The 14,986-nt window shown below is 50.2% G+C and overlaps 5 protein-coding genes across 5 annotated transcripts; 4 read left to right on the top strand and 1 right to left on the bottom strand.

Annotated features, from left to right (window-relative positions):
* Positions 1-140: 140 nt before the first annotated feature.
* Positions 141-4,454, top strand: MIND_00011200 (uncharacterized protein; the record flags this gene model as incomplete). The annotated part of the gene is made up of 20 exons (XM_037357084.1): positions 141-147; positions 199-240; positions 295-404; positions 447-509; positions 561-729; positions 777-974; positions 1,024-1,044; positions 1,097-1,148; positions 1,199-1,219; positions 1,269-1,342; positions 1,391-1,507; positions 1,573-1,721; positions 1,771-1,889; positions 1,939-3,073; positions 3,126-3,159; positions 3,209-3,251; positions 3,300-3,358; positions 3,417-3,946; positions 3,997-4,225; positions 4,279-4,454. 20 exons carry the CDS (start codon positions 141-143, stop codon positions 4,452-4,454), a joined length of 3,348 nt encoding a protein of 1,115 aa, XP_037224994.1.
* Positions 4,455-4,774: 320 nt separating this feature from the next.
* MIND_00011100 (ABC transporter ATP-binding protein) lies at positions 4,775-7,194 on the bottom strand (the record flags this gene model as incomplete). Its single annotated transcript, XM_037357083.1, has 9 exons — positions 4,775-4,892; positions 4,938-5,666; positions 5,711-5,976; positions 6,021-6,083; positions 6,133-6,524; positions 6,572-6,604; positions 6,653-6,717; positions 6,767-6,873; positions 6,919-7,194. The coding sequence occupies 9 exons, from the start codon at positions 7,192-7,194 to the stop codon at positions 4,775-4,777; spliced, it is 2,049 nt and encodes a 682-aa protein (XP_037224993.1).
* Positions 7,195-7,810: 616 nt separating this feature from the next.
* Positions 7,811-10,352, top strand: MIND_00011000 (Serine/threonine protein kinase PRP4; the record flags this gene model as incomplete). Its single annotated transcript, XM_037357082.1, has 10 exons — positions 7,811-7,859; positions 7,909-8,445; positions 8,494-8,514; positions 8,562-8,594; positions 8,677-9,268; positions 9,314-9,451; positions 9,496-9,649; positions 9,698-9,812; positions 9,859-10,097; positions 10,146-10,352. 10 exons carry the CDS (start codon positions 7,811-7,813, stop codon positions 10,350-10,352), a joined length of 2,085 nt encoding a protein of 694 aa, XP_037224992.1.
* Positions 10,353-10,683: 331 nt separating this feature from the next.
* Positions 10,684-12,519, top strand: MIND_00010900 (Serine/threonine protein kinase PRP4; the record flags this gene model as incomplete). The annotated part of the gene is made up of 13 exons (XM_037357081.1): positions 10,684-11,006; positions 11,067-11,088; positions 11,151-11,231; positions 11,286-11,306; positions 11,357-11,543; positions 11,596-11,863; positions 11,914-11,955; positions 12,001-12,046; positions 12,103-12,141; positions 12,197-12,207; positions 12,258-12,365; positions 12,421-12,454; positions 12,508-12,519. The coding sequence occupies 13 exons, from the start codon at positions 10,684-10,686 to the stop codon at positions 12,517-12,519; spliced, it is 1,194 nt and encodes a 397-aa protein (XP_037224991.1).
* Positions 12,520-12,922: 403 nt separating this feature from the next.
* MIND_00010800 (uncharacterized protein) lies at positions 12,923-14,708 on the top strand (the record flags this gene model as incomplete). The annotated part of the gene is made up of 15 exons (XM_037357080.1): positions 12,923-13,089; positions 13,141-13,167; positions 13,217-13,238; positions 13,290-13,430; positions 13,479-13,506; positions 13,558-13,603; positions 13,655-13,743; positions 13,791-14,046; positions 14,092-14,133; positions 14,182-14,239; positions 14,282-14,320; positions 14,381-14,391; positions 14,447-14,554; positions 14,605-14,638; positions 14,697-14,708. 15 exons carry the CDS (start codon positions 12,923-12,925, stop codon positions 14,706-14,708), a joined length of 1,080 nt encoding a protein of 359 aa, XP_037224990.1.
* Between the last annotated feature and the right edge of the window lie 278 nt (positions 14,709-14,986).

The following is a 14,986-nucleotide window of genomic DNA, read 5'->3' as shown; positions in this document are numbered from 1 at the left end:
CGCAGTATTACATGTATGTACAGTAGCAACAATTCGGTTTTCGAGCCAAAAAAAAGGCCGGTAACTCGAGTGCCGGTCATGTGACCGCGATCTATCCACCGGCTTTTGGGAGCCGAATTACGGGTTGACTTCCATCCACTATGGCTGGTAAGCGGTCCAACGCTCCTTGCATGCCCCACTGTCCTTACAAGTCTCCAGACCTCAGTATTTCAAACCTCTTCAACGTCAAGGGCAAGACAGGTGCAAGGCCCACTTTTTTCTGTTGTTGTTTTTTACTCAAATCGTTGCGTTTAGTGCTCGTTACTGGCGGCGGCGTCGGAGTTGGGAAGATGATTGCGACGGGCTTTGCTCAAAACGGTGCTAACGTCTACATTGCGGCGCGTAAAGAAAAACAGCTTCAAGAGGCAAGCCATTCCACTCCTGCTTTGCACCTCTAAGGAGTTTAGGCGGTCCAAGATATCAAGAAGGTCGCTCGTGGCTCGGTCGACTATATCGTTGCCAATGTAGCGGTATGCTTTCGTCTTTACGATGCAAAACGAATTCAGAACAACTTTTGATAGTCAAAAGCCGGCTGCGATGCTCTCATAGCCGAGTTCAAGAAGCGTGCGGACACCCTCCATGTCCTTGTCAACAACTCGGGCATTACTTGGGGTGGACCGTTTGAGAACTTTCCAGAGGAGAAGGGGTGGGACAACGTCTACGCGGTCAACGTGAAGAGCATCTTCTACAGTGCGTTGCATCATCCTTGATGTTTTTAAGCTAACTTGGGATGTCAGTGACTGCTGGGTGCGTCTTGGCTCTACTTACTTCTCACTGCAAACGTTCACAATGTTTGGTATCCAGACTTAGCGACTACCTTACGAAGGCTGGCACCCCAACCGACCCAGCGCGTGTTATCAACGTCTCCTCAATAGCGTCAGTGGACCCGTTTAGTGAGGGTGCTCTTAGTGATGCCGGTAATGGAACATGGAGCTGTGAGTACTTGCTCTTATGTTGGATGGTGCTCATTCGCACCCCCTCTAGACCAATCTAGCAAGGCTGCCGGTGGGTTCCTTGTCGCCTCATTTGTCGTAAACGCCGAACTGGTACTCTATAGTCAACCACCTTACATCCCAGCTTGCTGTAAAGCTTGCCCCAGGCTGTGTCACGTGGGCTTCCTTCCTCGACCGTTGAGACCATTGACTGACGCTTGGTTTAGCGTTAATGCTATCCTTCCTGGGTGTGTCCGCTCTCCATACTAAAACTCAACAGTCTTGATTTTTTTTCAGTGTGTATCCAAGTAAGATGACCGCATTTGGTCTACAGAAGGCTGGAGACAAGATGAATGCGGCTCAACCTATGGGTATTTCGTGACCTTATTTAGTGTTCATCGGCTCATATTGGAAGTTAGGTCGGGTTGGTGCCCCATCAGATATGGCTGGTTTAACGCTTTTCCTCGCATCGCCTGCGTCAGCCCATATCACAGGCGCACATATCATCACGGATGGAGGGGCACGCTTATACAAAAGCAAGCTATAAAGTCGTGTAGATCGACTTGGTGTGAATCAAACCACGTTTTGACCAACAACACAGCCACCGCCTTTCCGTTCTTTGTACCGCTATGTGCTCCGTGCCTCATCATGTCTTATCGCGATGATTTGGATGACCGACCAGCGGTCAAACGACGCCGAGCTGATTCAGCGGCAGCAGCCAGCCCAGCGAAACATTCGGACCTGGCCGAGGTATTCGGCGCGATTCGTGAAAAAGACTGATTGACGCAAAGTATGAAAGAAAACACCGCAGCACCTGCGACGCCTCTTAGCTACAAACATTCAACTACGCAACCAATTCAATGTGCAGTTGGACAATCATGAGACGGCTTGCGACGTTGTTCTCGTGCAGCTTTTGAAGTAAGAGCAACCTTGTCAAATGTCCTGTCCGGTTCAAGCTCTACTGCAGGTTCGAATGTGTGGAGCGTCTGCGAGCTATTCTCTTGGCTCTCAATATGGATTGTGATCGTCTCGACGACAACTGGGACATGGACCAGGAACTTGAAAGGAATGAAGAAACACCTGATGAAGAACTATGGTCCCCTCCACTGTCTCCTAGCATGGAGGACGAGCAAACCCGGGACCTTCTGCATGCTCAGTACGCCGAGATCCTAAACAGCACCTTTAACATCAAAGAGTTACACATCGAGCAGGCCGTGGCCATCGACCTCGCATTGAAGAACAAAGACGTTTTGGTGCTTCAGCCAGCGGGTAGTGGCAAAAGCTTGATTTTCCAGCTCCCAGCCATGATCGAGCACAACGTTCACCCACACAAAGTGACAATTGTCATTTCCCCCATCTTGGCCCTCATCCGCGACCAACTGAGGGCCTGTCGCGAAAAAGGCATTCCCGTTCTTGCGATTACATCCGACTCGGAAGAGAACATCACCAGCGCAAACATCCACCAAAGGTTGCGTGACGAGAGGCCAGTCTTGATCTACACCACGCCCGAACAATGTCGTCCCACGCGCTGGCTCCATCCCATTCTCCTCGGCCTCTATAAGGATGAATACATCAGCCGGTTTGCCTTGGATGAAGTACACTGCATGCTCTCTTGGGGTCTTACATTCCGGCCGGCCGTGAGTCTAGATGATTCTATTTCGTGGGCTGCCTTTGAACTGACCCACATTCCACCACAGTACTTGGATATCAACTTTCTGAGACGCGATTTCCCTGCCGTCCCTATTGTTGGTCTGAGCGCCACACTCAGCCCTCGCGATGTTGTGGAGATAACACGGCACCTTGGACTCAACAATCCTATCCTTGTGCGCGCGTCACTCGCCCGACCGAACCTCCACATTGCCATAGAACACAAGCATTCCTCCCAAACCAGCAATACTGTGGTCGACATCATCAATAATAGGCACAGGCACCATTCAGGCATCATTTATCGAGAAACTCGCAAAAGTTGCGAACGGCTGGCTACCAAGCTGGGGGAAAGGGGGATCTTGGCGGCCGCTTATCATGCTGGCTTGACGGAGAATACACTGGCCCGTGTGTATAACGACTGGATGAGCAACAAGATCAGGGTCATCGTTGCGACTGTTTGCTACTTTCTTGCACATGTTTGGGTTTCGATTTTGAACGCCATTGCAGATCTCGTTCGGGCTGGGTATTGACAAGCCTGACGGTCCGTCCGCTCACCCCCCCAAATAACCATCATAACCATGCACTGACAGTGCGATTCGTATTCCACGTCGATAGCCCCAAGAGCATTTCCTCGTAAGCAAAGCTCTCCCACAGCTTGCGCTTGTTGGCAGACTTTATCAGGTATTTTCAAGAGATAGGAAGGGCAGGGAGGGACGGCAAGAAGGCCGAATGTATTTGGTGTGATTGCAAACTCCGGACGCGCCGTGTTTTCTGCTCACTTTTTTGCTCGCTCTCCAGTTTATCGTTACAAGGACCTGGTTCGCGAGCTACACCCATCCGGACCAAACGCCATGAGCCTTCTAAAGCTGCGCGAACAGAAAGATGCGCAAGCCATCAGCAGTGTTGCACAGGAGCCGGTTTGTGTGGTCCGACAAGTACTCAGAAACTTAGGGGAACAATCTTCGCCGTGCGGGGTTTGCAGCAACTGCAAGAACCTCGCCTCCGGGCCCCTAAAAACCGTTGATATGACAGCATTTGCGAAAGATGTGCTGGACTACCTTCGCGCGATATTCACCGATACACCTGGCGGTCGCATCACCCCGGCTCACTTGGCAAAGCTACTTTCCGGCTCCGTTGATAAGTCTACCCGCAAGAATAACTGGGACAGTTATCCTGGGTATGGTTCCGCGAAGCGACGGGGCATGTCGCAAGACGTCGTTGAGATTGCTTTAGACAAGCTCATTTTTCGACATGTGCTGGCGGTACGATGCTCCGATGACACTATGGCGGGTGGTGGATACGGGTTTTCAAACCACTGGTACTTGAAGGTCGGTTTATCGCAGCTCCATTTCAAGTGCCATGCTCAAGTTTCATTCAGTTGGGAGCCAAAGCGCACGACTTCAAGTATTTGGATGACGACGGTTCACTGCTCGAAAGTCGCAGTCGTGCAACGTGGAGACCACGGCCGACTCCGAAAAAGAAGACTCTAAAGCGCAAGACGCTCACATCTCGCCGCCAGCCCCGTGCGTATCTTAGCGACGACGAAACAGCCTCTGGCGACTGTGAATTCGAGTTGAATGATGACGACCATAATACTGCACTGTCACGTAAAGTTATTTCTCCGCGATTCAAAATCATCCTATCTGATAACAAAATACAGAAACAAGCCTGCCAGGTCCAACTCGATGTCCTGGAAGAAGCTACATCAGTGATATACCAATGGACTTAGAAGTTAATCCACTGTCAGTGCAATTCCCCTGTCAGCCACAGCTATGGCAAGATGGAGATGACTCAGACTCGGATGGCTGCATAGTGACTTATGGCTCAGACATCTAGATAGACAAAAAATTATCTGACATTGTAATCAATGAATGTAGCAGTTACAGTTTGGTGAACCACATTTCCACATCCACATGCATTGCAATCCACCAATGAATTCAGGACACAATCACGAATGAGATGTCTGCATTTGCATATGGTGCTTCATCTTCCTATTAGAATGACACTCCTGGAGGCTTATTTCCTGAGAGTAAGTCATGTGGAAAGCATTGGCAAACTGTTTAGGGTCTGCATACATTGTTAGTGACGACCAGCAACAAATGTTTGTTACGGACGAAGAAATATTCCAATTAGTAGTGCTCCGAAATTCCCAAGGTTCACGATGACGCTTCAAACGCTTTGGCCTGGATGCCATACATTTTCGCGTATTCGCCGTCAACCGCCATGAGTTCGCCATGCGTCCCTTTCTCCGTAATCTTTCCCTCTTTCATGCAACTTAAAGTCGTCAACGACAGGAAACTCGACCACAAAATGACCTACACGATCATGTCCGCGTGTTTCGTGAGATGGCCAAACCGATGTGTCACAAACACCATCGTCTTGCCCGCATTCGCGAGTCGGAGGTTGTCAAAGAGCTCCAGCTCGCCCTCCGCGTCGAGATTTGCACTGGGCTCGTCTACACAAACAAGCTTGACGGTATTGGTCGTGAACCGCATGAAGGTCCGCGCCGCTACCAGCCGCTGGCGTTCGCCCCCAGAAACGTCGCTCTTCTTTTCCATCTTGGCGAGTTCCGCTGCAAGAAGCGTCCCCTCGTCTTTCCGCACATTGCTCCCCCATCTCAGACCCTTGCCACCCTCTAACACGGTCTCTGTTCCACCTTTGAGTCTCTCCACCACCTTATTTGCACCGCCTCGCCGCAGTGCCTCCGACACAGCTTCTCCATCGTCTTTTCGAGCAGGGTTACCGAGGCCGATGTTCTCCGCAAGGGAAAGCGGAAACAGATGATGGTCCTGCGTTAATGCAGCGGTTGCGCGCCGGAGATCTGCTGATTTATACTCGCGGATGTCGCGCGTTGAAGGGTGGCCAGGTGCTCCGAGCATGATCGATCCCGATGTGGGCTGGTAGAGACGCATGAGAAGTTTAATGATGGTGGATTTGCCGCTGCCGTTTGCGCCGACGAGGACCACAAGCTGACCGGACTTGATGCGGAGGGACACATCCTTCAGTGCGCTCAAAGTATCATTGCTGGGGTAGGAGAATGAGACGTTTCTGGAGAGAATTAGACAAAGAAGGATCAATTGAGGCGAACGTACTTGAGTTCGATGGCCATGCCTGCCTCGCTTTCGTCCTCCTGGCCTTCTGGAGGATAAGCGGCCATGCCACCGTTTGTGGCATCATGTTCGATCTTCTCGATGTCATATATTGCTTTGACGCGATTAGCTTGCTTGGTGAAGCCGCGGACTGTGTTTAAGATGCCCGTGAATGACCAGCGGAGCAGCGAATCGATGCTCTGCAGGGTCGCAATGGTCGCTAAGCTGAAATGTGTTGGGTGGAGTATTGCATTAGAGGCATAGTAAAGCTGAGGGAGATTAGTACAAGACGTTGACGGTGGAGGGAGCGAACCATCGGGAGGTCTCCTGAGAGTCTGATTAAAACACTCAAGGTCGTCGCCTGGCGTTGGCTGTACTGCTCATAGGGATCCGATATGTTCAAAGTCCCAAGTAAAGCCACGGACTTGCGAAAGTCTACAGGCAAGAGTGAATAAACCATTTATCCAAATAGCCAACGTGCCTTTGACTATGTGTTGAACGATATCTCCGGTGATCACGTCTTGCTTATACTTTTTGTCCCCTAAAGCAAGCAAATTCTTCATGCGAAGAAAGTGGGGATCATCCGCCTCGATAAGATGGGGTGTCGCCCAAAGCGAGTTGTCCGTGAATATCCCGAGAATAGGGCGAACGAGACAGAGGATGACGAAGAGGGGACCATGCCCGCTTGATTGAACGGTTCGGAACACATAAGCCAGCTGGCCAAGCGCTCCAAAGAATTGTGCACCGGTGAAGGCAAAGTGCCGGAAAGCATACCACGCGCTGCGCTCGTATATATGTTTAGTAGCCACGGCTTTAGCTATTTGAATATGTCAGGGTGAAGAGTACAAAAGAACGAGAGCATACCTTGAACCCCGGTTAAATCTGTCCTAAGTTTGGCTATCAAAGCGTAAGGGAAATGGCTTGGAAGCGGTCGAGGCCGCTTACATCGAAGGACGAGACGCTGCAACTTGAATTCAATTCCGTGCATCATTTTGTTCTCTAAAGCATTACTGGGATGTGATGTCAAATAAGGTGAGGCGCGAGAATTGAAAGACTCACTTCTGCCGCTGAATGAAGGCCGTGGCCACTGCTGCGAGCATCTTCATAACAACTGCACCGAATAGACCGTTTGCGTCAGGCTGACCTCCCTTGAAACCTTCTTCGATCTACCAGATGAGTCAGAGAGAATATTAATGTTGAAAATGACGGACAATGACGAGGATGCGACTAGTCAGATGCAAACTAAGGATAGGCTCGACTGCATATATCCACAGCTGGAGGAGCAGGTAGGCACAGAAAGTCGCCCGTCCAAGCTGGATTATTTCCTTGACCAGTCGTTTTACGCTTGGTGCACCACGCGCAGCTTGATCCCAGCTCTCACGAAACTTTGTAGAAGGTACTTCTTGAACAAGTCGATAGACACCCAATCGACTCGTCTTGATTGGCGCTCCGACCACCGGATCCTTGGACGAGTTCGCAGCAGTCATGAAGGAGGGGGGAGAAGCTAATAGGCAATTACCGTACACGAGGCATTTATATGTCACGGCGCGCCTACACACCGGCGATATCTTGAAGTGAGTCACGAATTTTTGGCGGTGCAGGGCTTGATGAAGGAAGCGCCCGGGGCGCCGAGGCCAGGATGAGTATTAGCGCCGCCGGATTTCGTTGTCATCGCGTTGTGGTTAACAATAACATCAACACTACTTGCAGCTCTGAGGCTCGGAGTGAGAGAGAGGAGAAGTTGATGGTGGGACTATTATGGTCACAGATGCAATCAGGCACGTGACTATCACCTATATATATCAAGTTTTTGTGTCGTTTCTTTCTTTAAGCACTCAAGTCAAATTGCAGACTTTCGGTCTACCCCTCGATTGTCTGTGCCAAAGTAGTGCTAAGAATAACAGGATGTCTTAATGCTCTGTGCCCGCTCGTTGTAGCTTTCTTGTTGCAGTCCTGGAGGGTTGGCTGAGCTGGTGGTCCTTACATTCCCTTTTGTATGGTAGCTTTGAAATGATGCAAATGGATGCTTAAGAAGGATATTTTTTACTCGTCGGCTGCGATTGTGAAGTCGAAAAGGTTTCCGACTCGGAAAAGTACGAAAATATGGCGTCACACCATCAAACAGGTATCCTCTGTCCCTCATCCTCTTTTCGTGCGGTGCCCGGCCAGCTCGTTCCTTAACATGACTAACGCGCCCCCAGGCAGTCAAGACTCTTTAGGGAACAGTCATAATCTAAAGCGGCCTCTGCATGACTCAGATGGCTTCAGCAGTGGTGGCAGTTACAAACGGCAGAGGGAGAGAGAACGAGAGCGGGAACCCCGCGACTGGCGAGACGTTCATCTCAGCAACGGTCGAAGACGAGTAGAGGGTCGGAAAGAGAGCTACAACCGCGAACGAGACAGAGGCGGACGAGATAGGGAGAGGGCCAAACGCCGAGAATATTCGCCGCGACGACGTACTCCACCGCTACCTAGACAATCGTCTCCAGAAGAGCGGGAAGAAGGCGAAATCTCTCCTAGAGCAACTCCTCCCCCTCCAACACCTGCACCTAATTCACCGGGTCCAGCGTCAACAACCCGAATGCAAGTGGACGAGCCAGAATTGGAGCTGATGGCCTCACCACCCCCCCTCGAACAGCTTTTGGCTGACCGTAGGGCTCGTCGCGCGGCAATACTTGCTCGCCATGCTAGTGCCACGCCCAATACTTCACTTCCTGGTTCAACTGGGCCTCCGAATGGTAAGTTAATCTGTCTCGTTTTGTAGCCTTGTTTCATTGTCATTTCAGGCTCCTCTACACATGCAAATGGTAGGGAAAATATGCCTCTGTCGTCACCATTTGACCTATTTGTCCAGGAACTCCACAGCATGTTATCTCAAATGGTGACGGTATGTATTATTTCTCTCCCCACACAACAATGGTCCTTTTTACACAATCGCTCGTTTGTTGCAGTAGTAACTTTTTTGACAGATGAGCCGACTGTGGCCAAACCCCCTTCGCGGACTCCTTCGCCTGCTCCAGAACAGGAGCAAGATGCGTTGTTCACTTTGGCCAAGGTAGACTCACCCAGCAAGCCGAGTAACACAACAAACCTCACTCAAGAGGCACAAGTTAACGCTGCCGATTACGACCCCTCACTTGACCGACGAGAGGACGAATTCAGAAGGGTTCAAGGCGTTGTCGCCGAGGAGGAGATAGAAGTCGAAGAAACTGATGAAGAGGAAGATATGGACGACATGTTTGCGTTCGCTTCCGCCCCCAAACCGAAAAAGAAGAAGGTTGTCAAGAAAAAGACGAAGACCGTTGACCAGACCCGACTACCCGTTGCGAGCCAACAGATCTTGCATTCCGACACGGCGTCGGATCCCGAGGGCTACTACAACGTTATTCTTGGCGAGGTATTGACGGCCCCGTCAGACGGAGAACGATACCAAGTCTACGCCAGTGTGGGGCGAGGAATGTTTGCTGTTGTCGTTAGAGCGCGAGTGTTATCGGAAGGTGAAGAGGATGGTGCAGGTGGACGAGAAGTTGCAATCAAGATTGTTCGCTCCCAAGAGGTTATGTGTGTAACTCTCCGCTGTTTAACCACAACTCATCCTTACTGTAGGCATCGAGCTGGGCTCAAGGAAGCTACTATCTTGAACAAACTTCAAGCAGCTGACCCAGACGACAAGAAACACTTGGTCAGACTGGAGAGGACTTTTGAGCATCGCGGTCATCTCTGTTTGGTCTTTGAGAGCTTGAGGTTTGTTTTTATTCATGGTTTGCCGGTCATTGATTGATTCATAGCATGAATCTCCGCGATGTCGTCAAGCGTTTTGGGAAAGATGTTGGTCTGAATATACGTGCGGTTCGTGCCTATGCGCATCAGCTTTTCATTGCGCTTGGCCATTTGCGCAAGCTTGGGGTCATGCACGCGGACATCAAACCTGATAATATTCTTGTCGGTGGCTTGCTCTTCTGGCGTTGTTCGGCTGCTAACTAATCAAAGGTGAACGAGGCCAAAACGATGCTGAAGCTTTGTGATCTAGGCTCCGCGTCGGATGCCGCGGAGAATGAGATTACGCCATATCTTGTCAGTCGGTTTTATCGTGCTCCAGAGATCAGTAAGCATCTTTCTCATACTACCCTTTTTGTACTAACCTCTTTCAGTTCTCGGCGTACCTTACGACCCATCGCTTGATGTGTGGTCTGTGGGATGCACGCTATACGAACTATACACTGGAAAGATTCTTTTCCCTGGCAGGAGTAACAACCAAATGTTGCTCCACATGATGGAACTCAAGGGCCGCTTTAACAGCAAGATGATCAAGAGGGCTAAGTTTGGTGAGGTCTATTTTGATGAAATGGGTGGGTTTGAAAGCGTCGAGCGAGAGAAAGCGAGTGGAAATGTGCGTGCCTTATTGGTCTTTCTCGTGTCGCTGATCGTATATCCTTAGGACGTTATCCGGAAAGTCCACATTCAAAAACCAACGCGGGATCTTCGGGCCCGTCTGCTAGGTGGTGCACGTATGAGCGATGACGAGACAAATGTGTTGTTGCACTTCATCGATCTGCTCGACCGCTGTTTAGCGCTTGACCCTGCCCGGCGCATCACACCAAGGGAAGCGTTGGGACACCCCTTTATTCGTGGTTCTACAAAGTGAGGTCGATCGTTGATAAGGTATATATCGTAGGTGGCAACCGAAGAGCTGCAACTGTAAAAATTAACGAATTCTTATTTCTTCCTCAATGTCAATGCACTGTGGGCGACGGCCAGGAATTTTTGTACTCGCTTCAACCGAAAGAGTACGAGCATGCTTTGATTCCACAAATAGCTCGATTTTTTGCGACCATTTCCGTGGTGATTGCGCCAGAGGGTCTATCGCATCAGCTTCTTTCCCTGATCTAATCTGTGCTACTCTCACAAGTTGTCGTGTCTCCGAGGCCTTGCTGCACTGTTTTCCGTTATTTCTGCAAACCTTTCCATCCAATGCCATGGCCTCCAAGCGGCTGATTCACATCGCCGACCATCTACATGGGGTTGTGTCTTCCTTGAAAAACACCTTGACGAACAAGGGTACTAGTACCAGCGCCATGTCCGAAAGCGATAAGGGCGTCGACCACTCGAAAGTGGATTGGACAACAGCCAAGATACCCTCATTCGACGCGTTGCCCGCGTTTAAGAATCTCCCTGGTTGTGCTTGGGGAGTATGGGGACCTGACGATCAGCTGGGGACCGTCAACCTATTGACGGACGAGGTTGTCAAAAGGGCGGCAGCTGAGGAGGTCAAACTTGGGACGGGAGTGTCGCTTAACTGGTGAGATTGGCGTTTAGCTCGTTGGGAAGCGTTTGTGGTTGTTTGACCGCCGTTGCACAGGCCGCTAAATTTCCCGGAGAAGGTGTGGATGCCTTGTCACTCAAGGTTTTTGGTCTTGGCTAATTGACTCGTCTGTCTTGCCAGCCCGTATTCAAGAGGAAGGCACCTGAAGTCAATCAAATTGTCCGTCTGGCTGTCGGAATCCGCGACGATGAAATCCATATTGTGTGTCCCCGGCATCCCCCTTGCGTGCGACTGCTGACTGACTGTCTCCATTAGAACTCGCAGTCTGGGACCCAAGTGGGTTGTTCCTAAATATTGCCGCACTAACTCTGAGCGACATGCGCTAGTGGGATGGTTTGCGGCACTTTCCGATTCTTGAACATGGGGTTTACTACAACAAGTTAAGACCTTGCTCCCAGTCTGCTGTCATATTAACACGCACCAGCACGCCCATCGATGCACTTCCCAGCGGCATCCACCCCTTTCCCAACCCGCACGAAATTCATCCGGAACATGGCAAGATTGGAATCCAGAGTCCGTTATCGGCTTTCGTCACCAGTCATATACTTTACTTGATGTTCTTTAGACTGGGCTACGCACGGAATTTGCGGGCGAGGCGTACTCCTCGACCTTGTCTCATATCAAACTTCGCTATCGGCAGACAAGAAGACTTTGCCATACGACCCGTGGTCGACCCATGCCATTACCGTAGAACACCTTGAGGCCTGTGCGGCGGCACAGGGAGTCAAATTCAGGCGAGGAGATATACTGCTGTTGCGAGTCGGGTTCATCAAGAGATATTACGAGGCTTCACAAGCGGAGCGCGAGGAGTTAGGAACCAAGGAGGAGGCATTGTAAGACGCGCTTTCCTGTTCAAACCGGCATGTGTTGACAATGCAACCAGTGCGGGCATTCAGCAGTCAGAGGGCATGAAGCGATTCCTATGGTTTGTCCTGTCATAGCATTTTTAACTGACCGGGACTGTTTCCAGGGATAACCATTTCGCGGCGATAGCATCGGATCAGCCCGCACTAGAGGTGCGTGATTCACGCCGAACATCTGCTTCATTATCTTACTGACGTTGGACACACAGTGCTGGCCACCGCCAGCCGGGCCATCGCATCTTCATCAGGTAAAGTTTACTCCCGTTCTTCTTCATTTTCCCTAACTGCGTCGGTTTACATCAGACACTTCTTGGGTATGCATTAGATTCCCGATATGCCCGCGTATTGATCCGTTATTGTCCAGGCTATGGGGAATGCCCATCGGCGAGTTTTTTGATCTGGAGAAATTGGCCCAAGTCGCAGCTGAAACGGGCCGCTATACATTTTTCTTTTCCTCTTGGCCACTAAACATGTGGGTTATTTCGGACAAATTCACACAAACTATCCGGGCTGAATATAATGCGTAGTATCGGTGGATGCGCTTCTCCTCCTAATGCGGCCGTGCGTGCTCTCGGACTAACATTACGATACTTGAAGGCTGAAGGACATTATAGGCCCTTTTCTGACTTGATTGGGAATGACATTTTTCTTTCTGTGCCTCTGTGCTCCACGGTGTACATTAGATCCGTTTTGTTTTCACGCTTTATCGTTCCATGGGCAACTGGCAAAACTGAGTTGATAATAAACTGCTCTCGTTCTCGCATCATTTTCGATCGGATATCATGATGTTTGATAAGCGCTCAAGGTCAACCCCAATCCATGATGACTTCGTCTCAAGCAAGCCGCCTAAATGCAGCTGTCGGCTCTGAACTTATCAGAAGCCACACAACCTCAGCTCTAAACTAGCATGAAGCGAATAACGCGCTGATTGCGTTATCGTGAGTGTGGTCATCGAAAAATCCCAGTTAAGAGTCCCATGGCCCTTCACGTCACACCCTTCCTTGCCTCTTTCCCCCACGATAGCAGGACATGACTACCGACTGGAACACCGAAATCCTTCCCAGCTACGACGAACTCCCACCCTTCAAGAACTTCCCCGGTTGTGCTTGGGGAGTTTGGGGTGCTGACGATCAGTTGGGCACGATCAATCTACTCACAGAGGCTGTCGTCAAAAAGAGCGCAACGGAGGAGATCCGGTTTGTTACCACTGGGTCAAGTCTCTCTGTGTTCACCCTTGAGCCCTCTAGGACGGGCCGCACAGTTTCGCTCAACTGGTCCGTCAATACCGTTTTGCTTGATGGGATTTGTCTAAACTTAGAATAGGCCGTTGAACTTCCCCTCCAAGGTACGAGCGGTACTCATTTTTGACGAATCAGCTGTAAAAGCCGCTCTCTAGCCCATGTTCAACCGTATTCCACCCGAAATCAATTACATCCAGAGACAGAGAGAAGGTCGAAATATCTCCCGGTTTGTCCAGACACGCTGCGATGCTTCCGGTTTAAATGACGCCTCGCACAGCGATGATGAAATCCATATCGTCAGTGCGCCTCCCCTGCTACTCGGCATAGACTCACATTCATGAAAGAACACTCAATCGGGGTCTCAATGGGATGGTTCGTCAGGCAAACGCCATCGCCGTCAGTCAACCAAAAAAACCCTTCTAGGGCTGCGGCACTTCCCTATCATGGAACACGAAACATTTTATAACAAGTACGGACCAAATCCAAATTCAATCAGAATGTGGCTTATGGATGCTTCTAGCACATTGGCAACAGACCTTCCTCGCGGCATCCACCATATCGAGGACCCACACCAAATTGATCCAACCTTCACGCGGATTGGAATCCAAAGTAAGCTACTGGTAGTAGTTTGAACTTTGCTTCATTATGGATGACAGACTGGGCTAATCACGGTATTTGTGGACGTGGTGTTCTCCTTGATCTCGTCAAGTTCCAATCCAAGAACGGCGTTTTGCCATATGACCCTTGGACCACGCATGGCTTCAGTCCGGCGGAGCTTGAAGCGTGTGCCAAGGCGGAAGGTGTAGAGTTCCGTCGCGGGGACATATTAATTCTGCGTGCAGGATTTATCAAGAAGTACTACGAGAGCTCACAGGAGTTGAGGGGCTCTTTAAGAGGCAAACCCGAGACAATGTGCGTCGTCGCTTATCCTAACGACTACATGTTGAATCGCTGCAGGGCTGGGATTGAGCAGTCGGAAGACATGAAGCGATTCCTTTGGTTTGTCGCGTTTGCCATGTGAAAGTCATCTGAAGAATGATACTCCAGGAATAACCACTTTGCCGCAATTGCTTCTGACCAGCCTGCGCTTGAGGCACGTCTTGATGTTTATACCAAACTCCACACAGTCTTCTGAAGAGTTTATCAGAGTTGGCCCCCTGCACCGGGAGTGCCGCATATGCATCAGGTAGCCATATCCACTATCCTCATACCCACGGACTTTTGAACTTGTGCCTGGCGCATGTAGACGATTCTGGGGTGGGTTTATGGGTGACCTTCATCGGAGCTTGGACTGATTTTGTCTGCGTGCTAGACTTTGGGGCATGCCTATCGGCGAAATGTTTGATCTGGAGAGACTTTCGCAGGTCTGTGCCGAGTATAATCGGTACACATTCTTCGTGTCCTCGTGGCCCTTGAACATGTGAGTCCTAAAGCTTTTCCATCCTCAAGGCATGTCTCATTTTGTCCTAGCATTGGCGGCGCCGCCTCGCCTCCCAATGCGGCGGTGCGTTTGAATTTTTCTTTCTGCAGACCCCATGCTGAATGAATTCATACGACTGAAGGCTTTCTTCTAACCCCGCCCCATGCGGAGCACAGCACATAGATGTACCTCCAAAAAGTTGAGATTTGATGTACAATAGTAAATGTTGGATTCCGTTGTCGTCTTTCATTTCGCGGACTCGTGTTTGTGAAAACCGATGAGCTATGACTGTGCTTGCTGAGATTTGAATTCATATGGAAACCGTACTGTTGATGCCGAATGCTGGGAAAGTCCAGTGTCTCCTTCAATCCGCAGATCCGGCGTTCAAGCGTCAATGACAAGAATGTATGTTTAATGAACTCTCAATACGAA

Source organism: Mycena indigotica (assembly GCF_014461135.1).
Source record: "Mycena indigotica strain 171206Taipei chromosome Unknown Mind.scaff0001, whole genome shotgun sequence".
In the NCBI taxonomy this organism is placed as follows: Eukaryota; Fungi; Basidiomycota; class Agaricomycetes; order Agaricales; family Mycenaceae; genus Mycena; species Mycena indigotica.
This window is presented reverse-complemented; position numbering and strand designations above follow the sequence as displayed.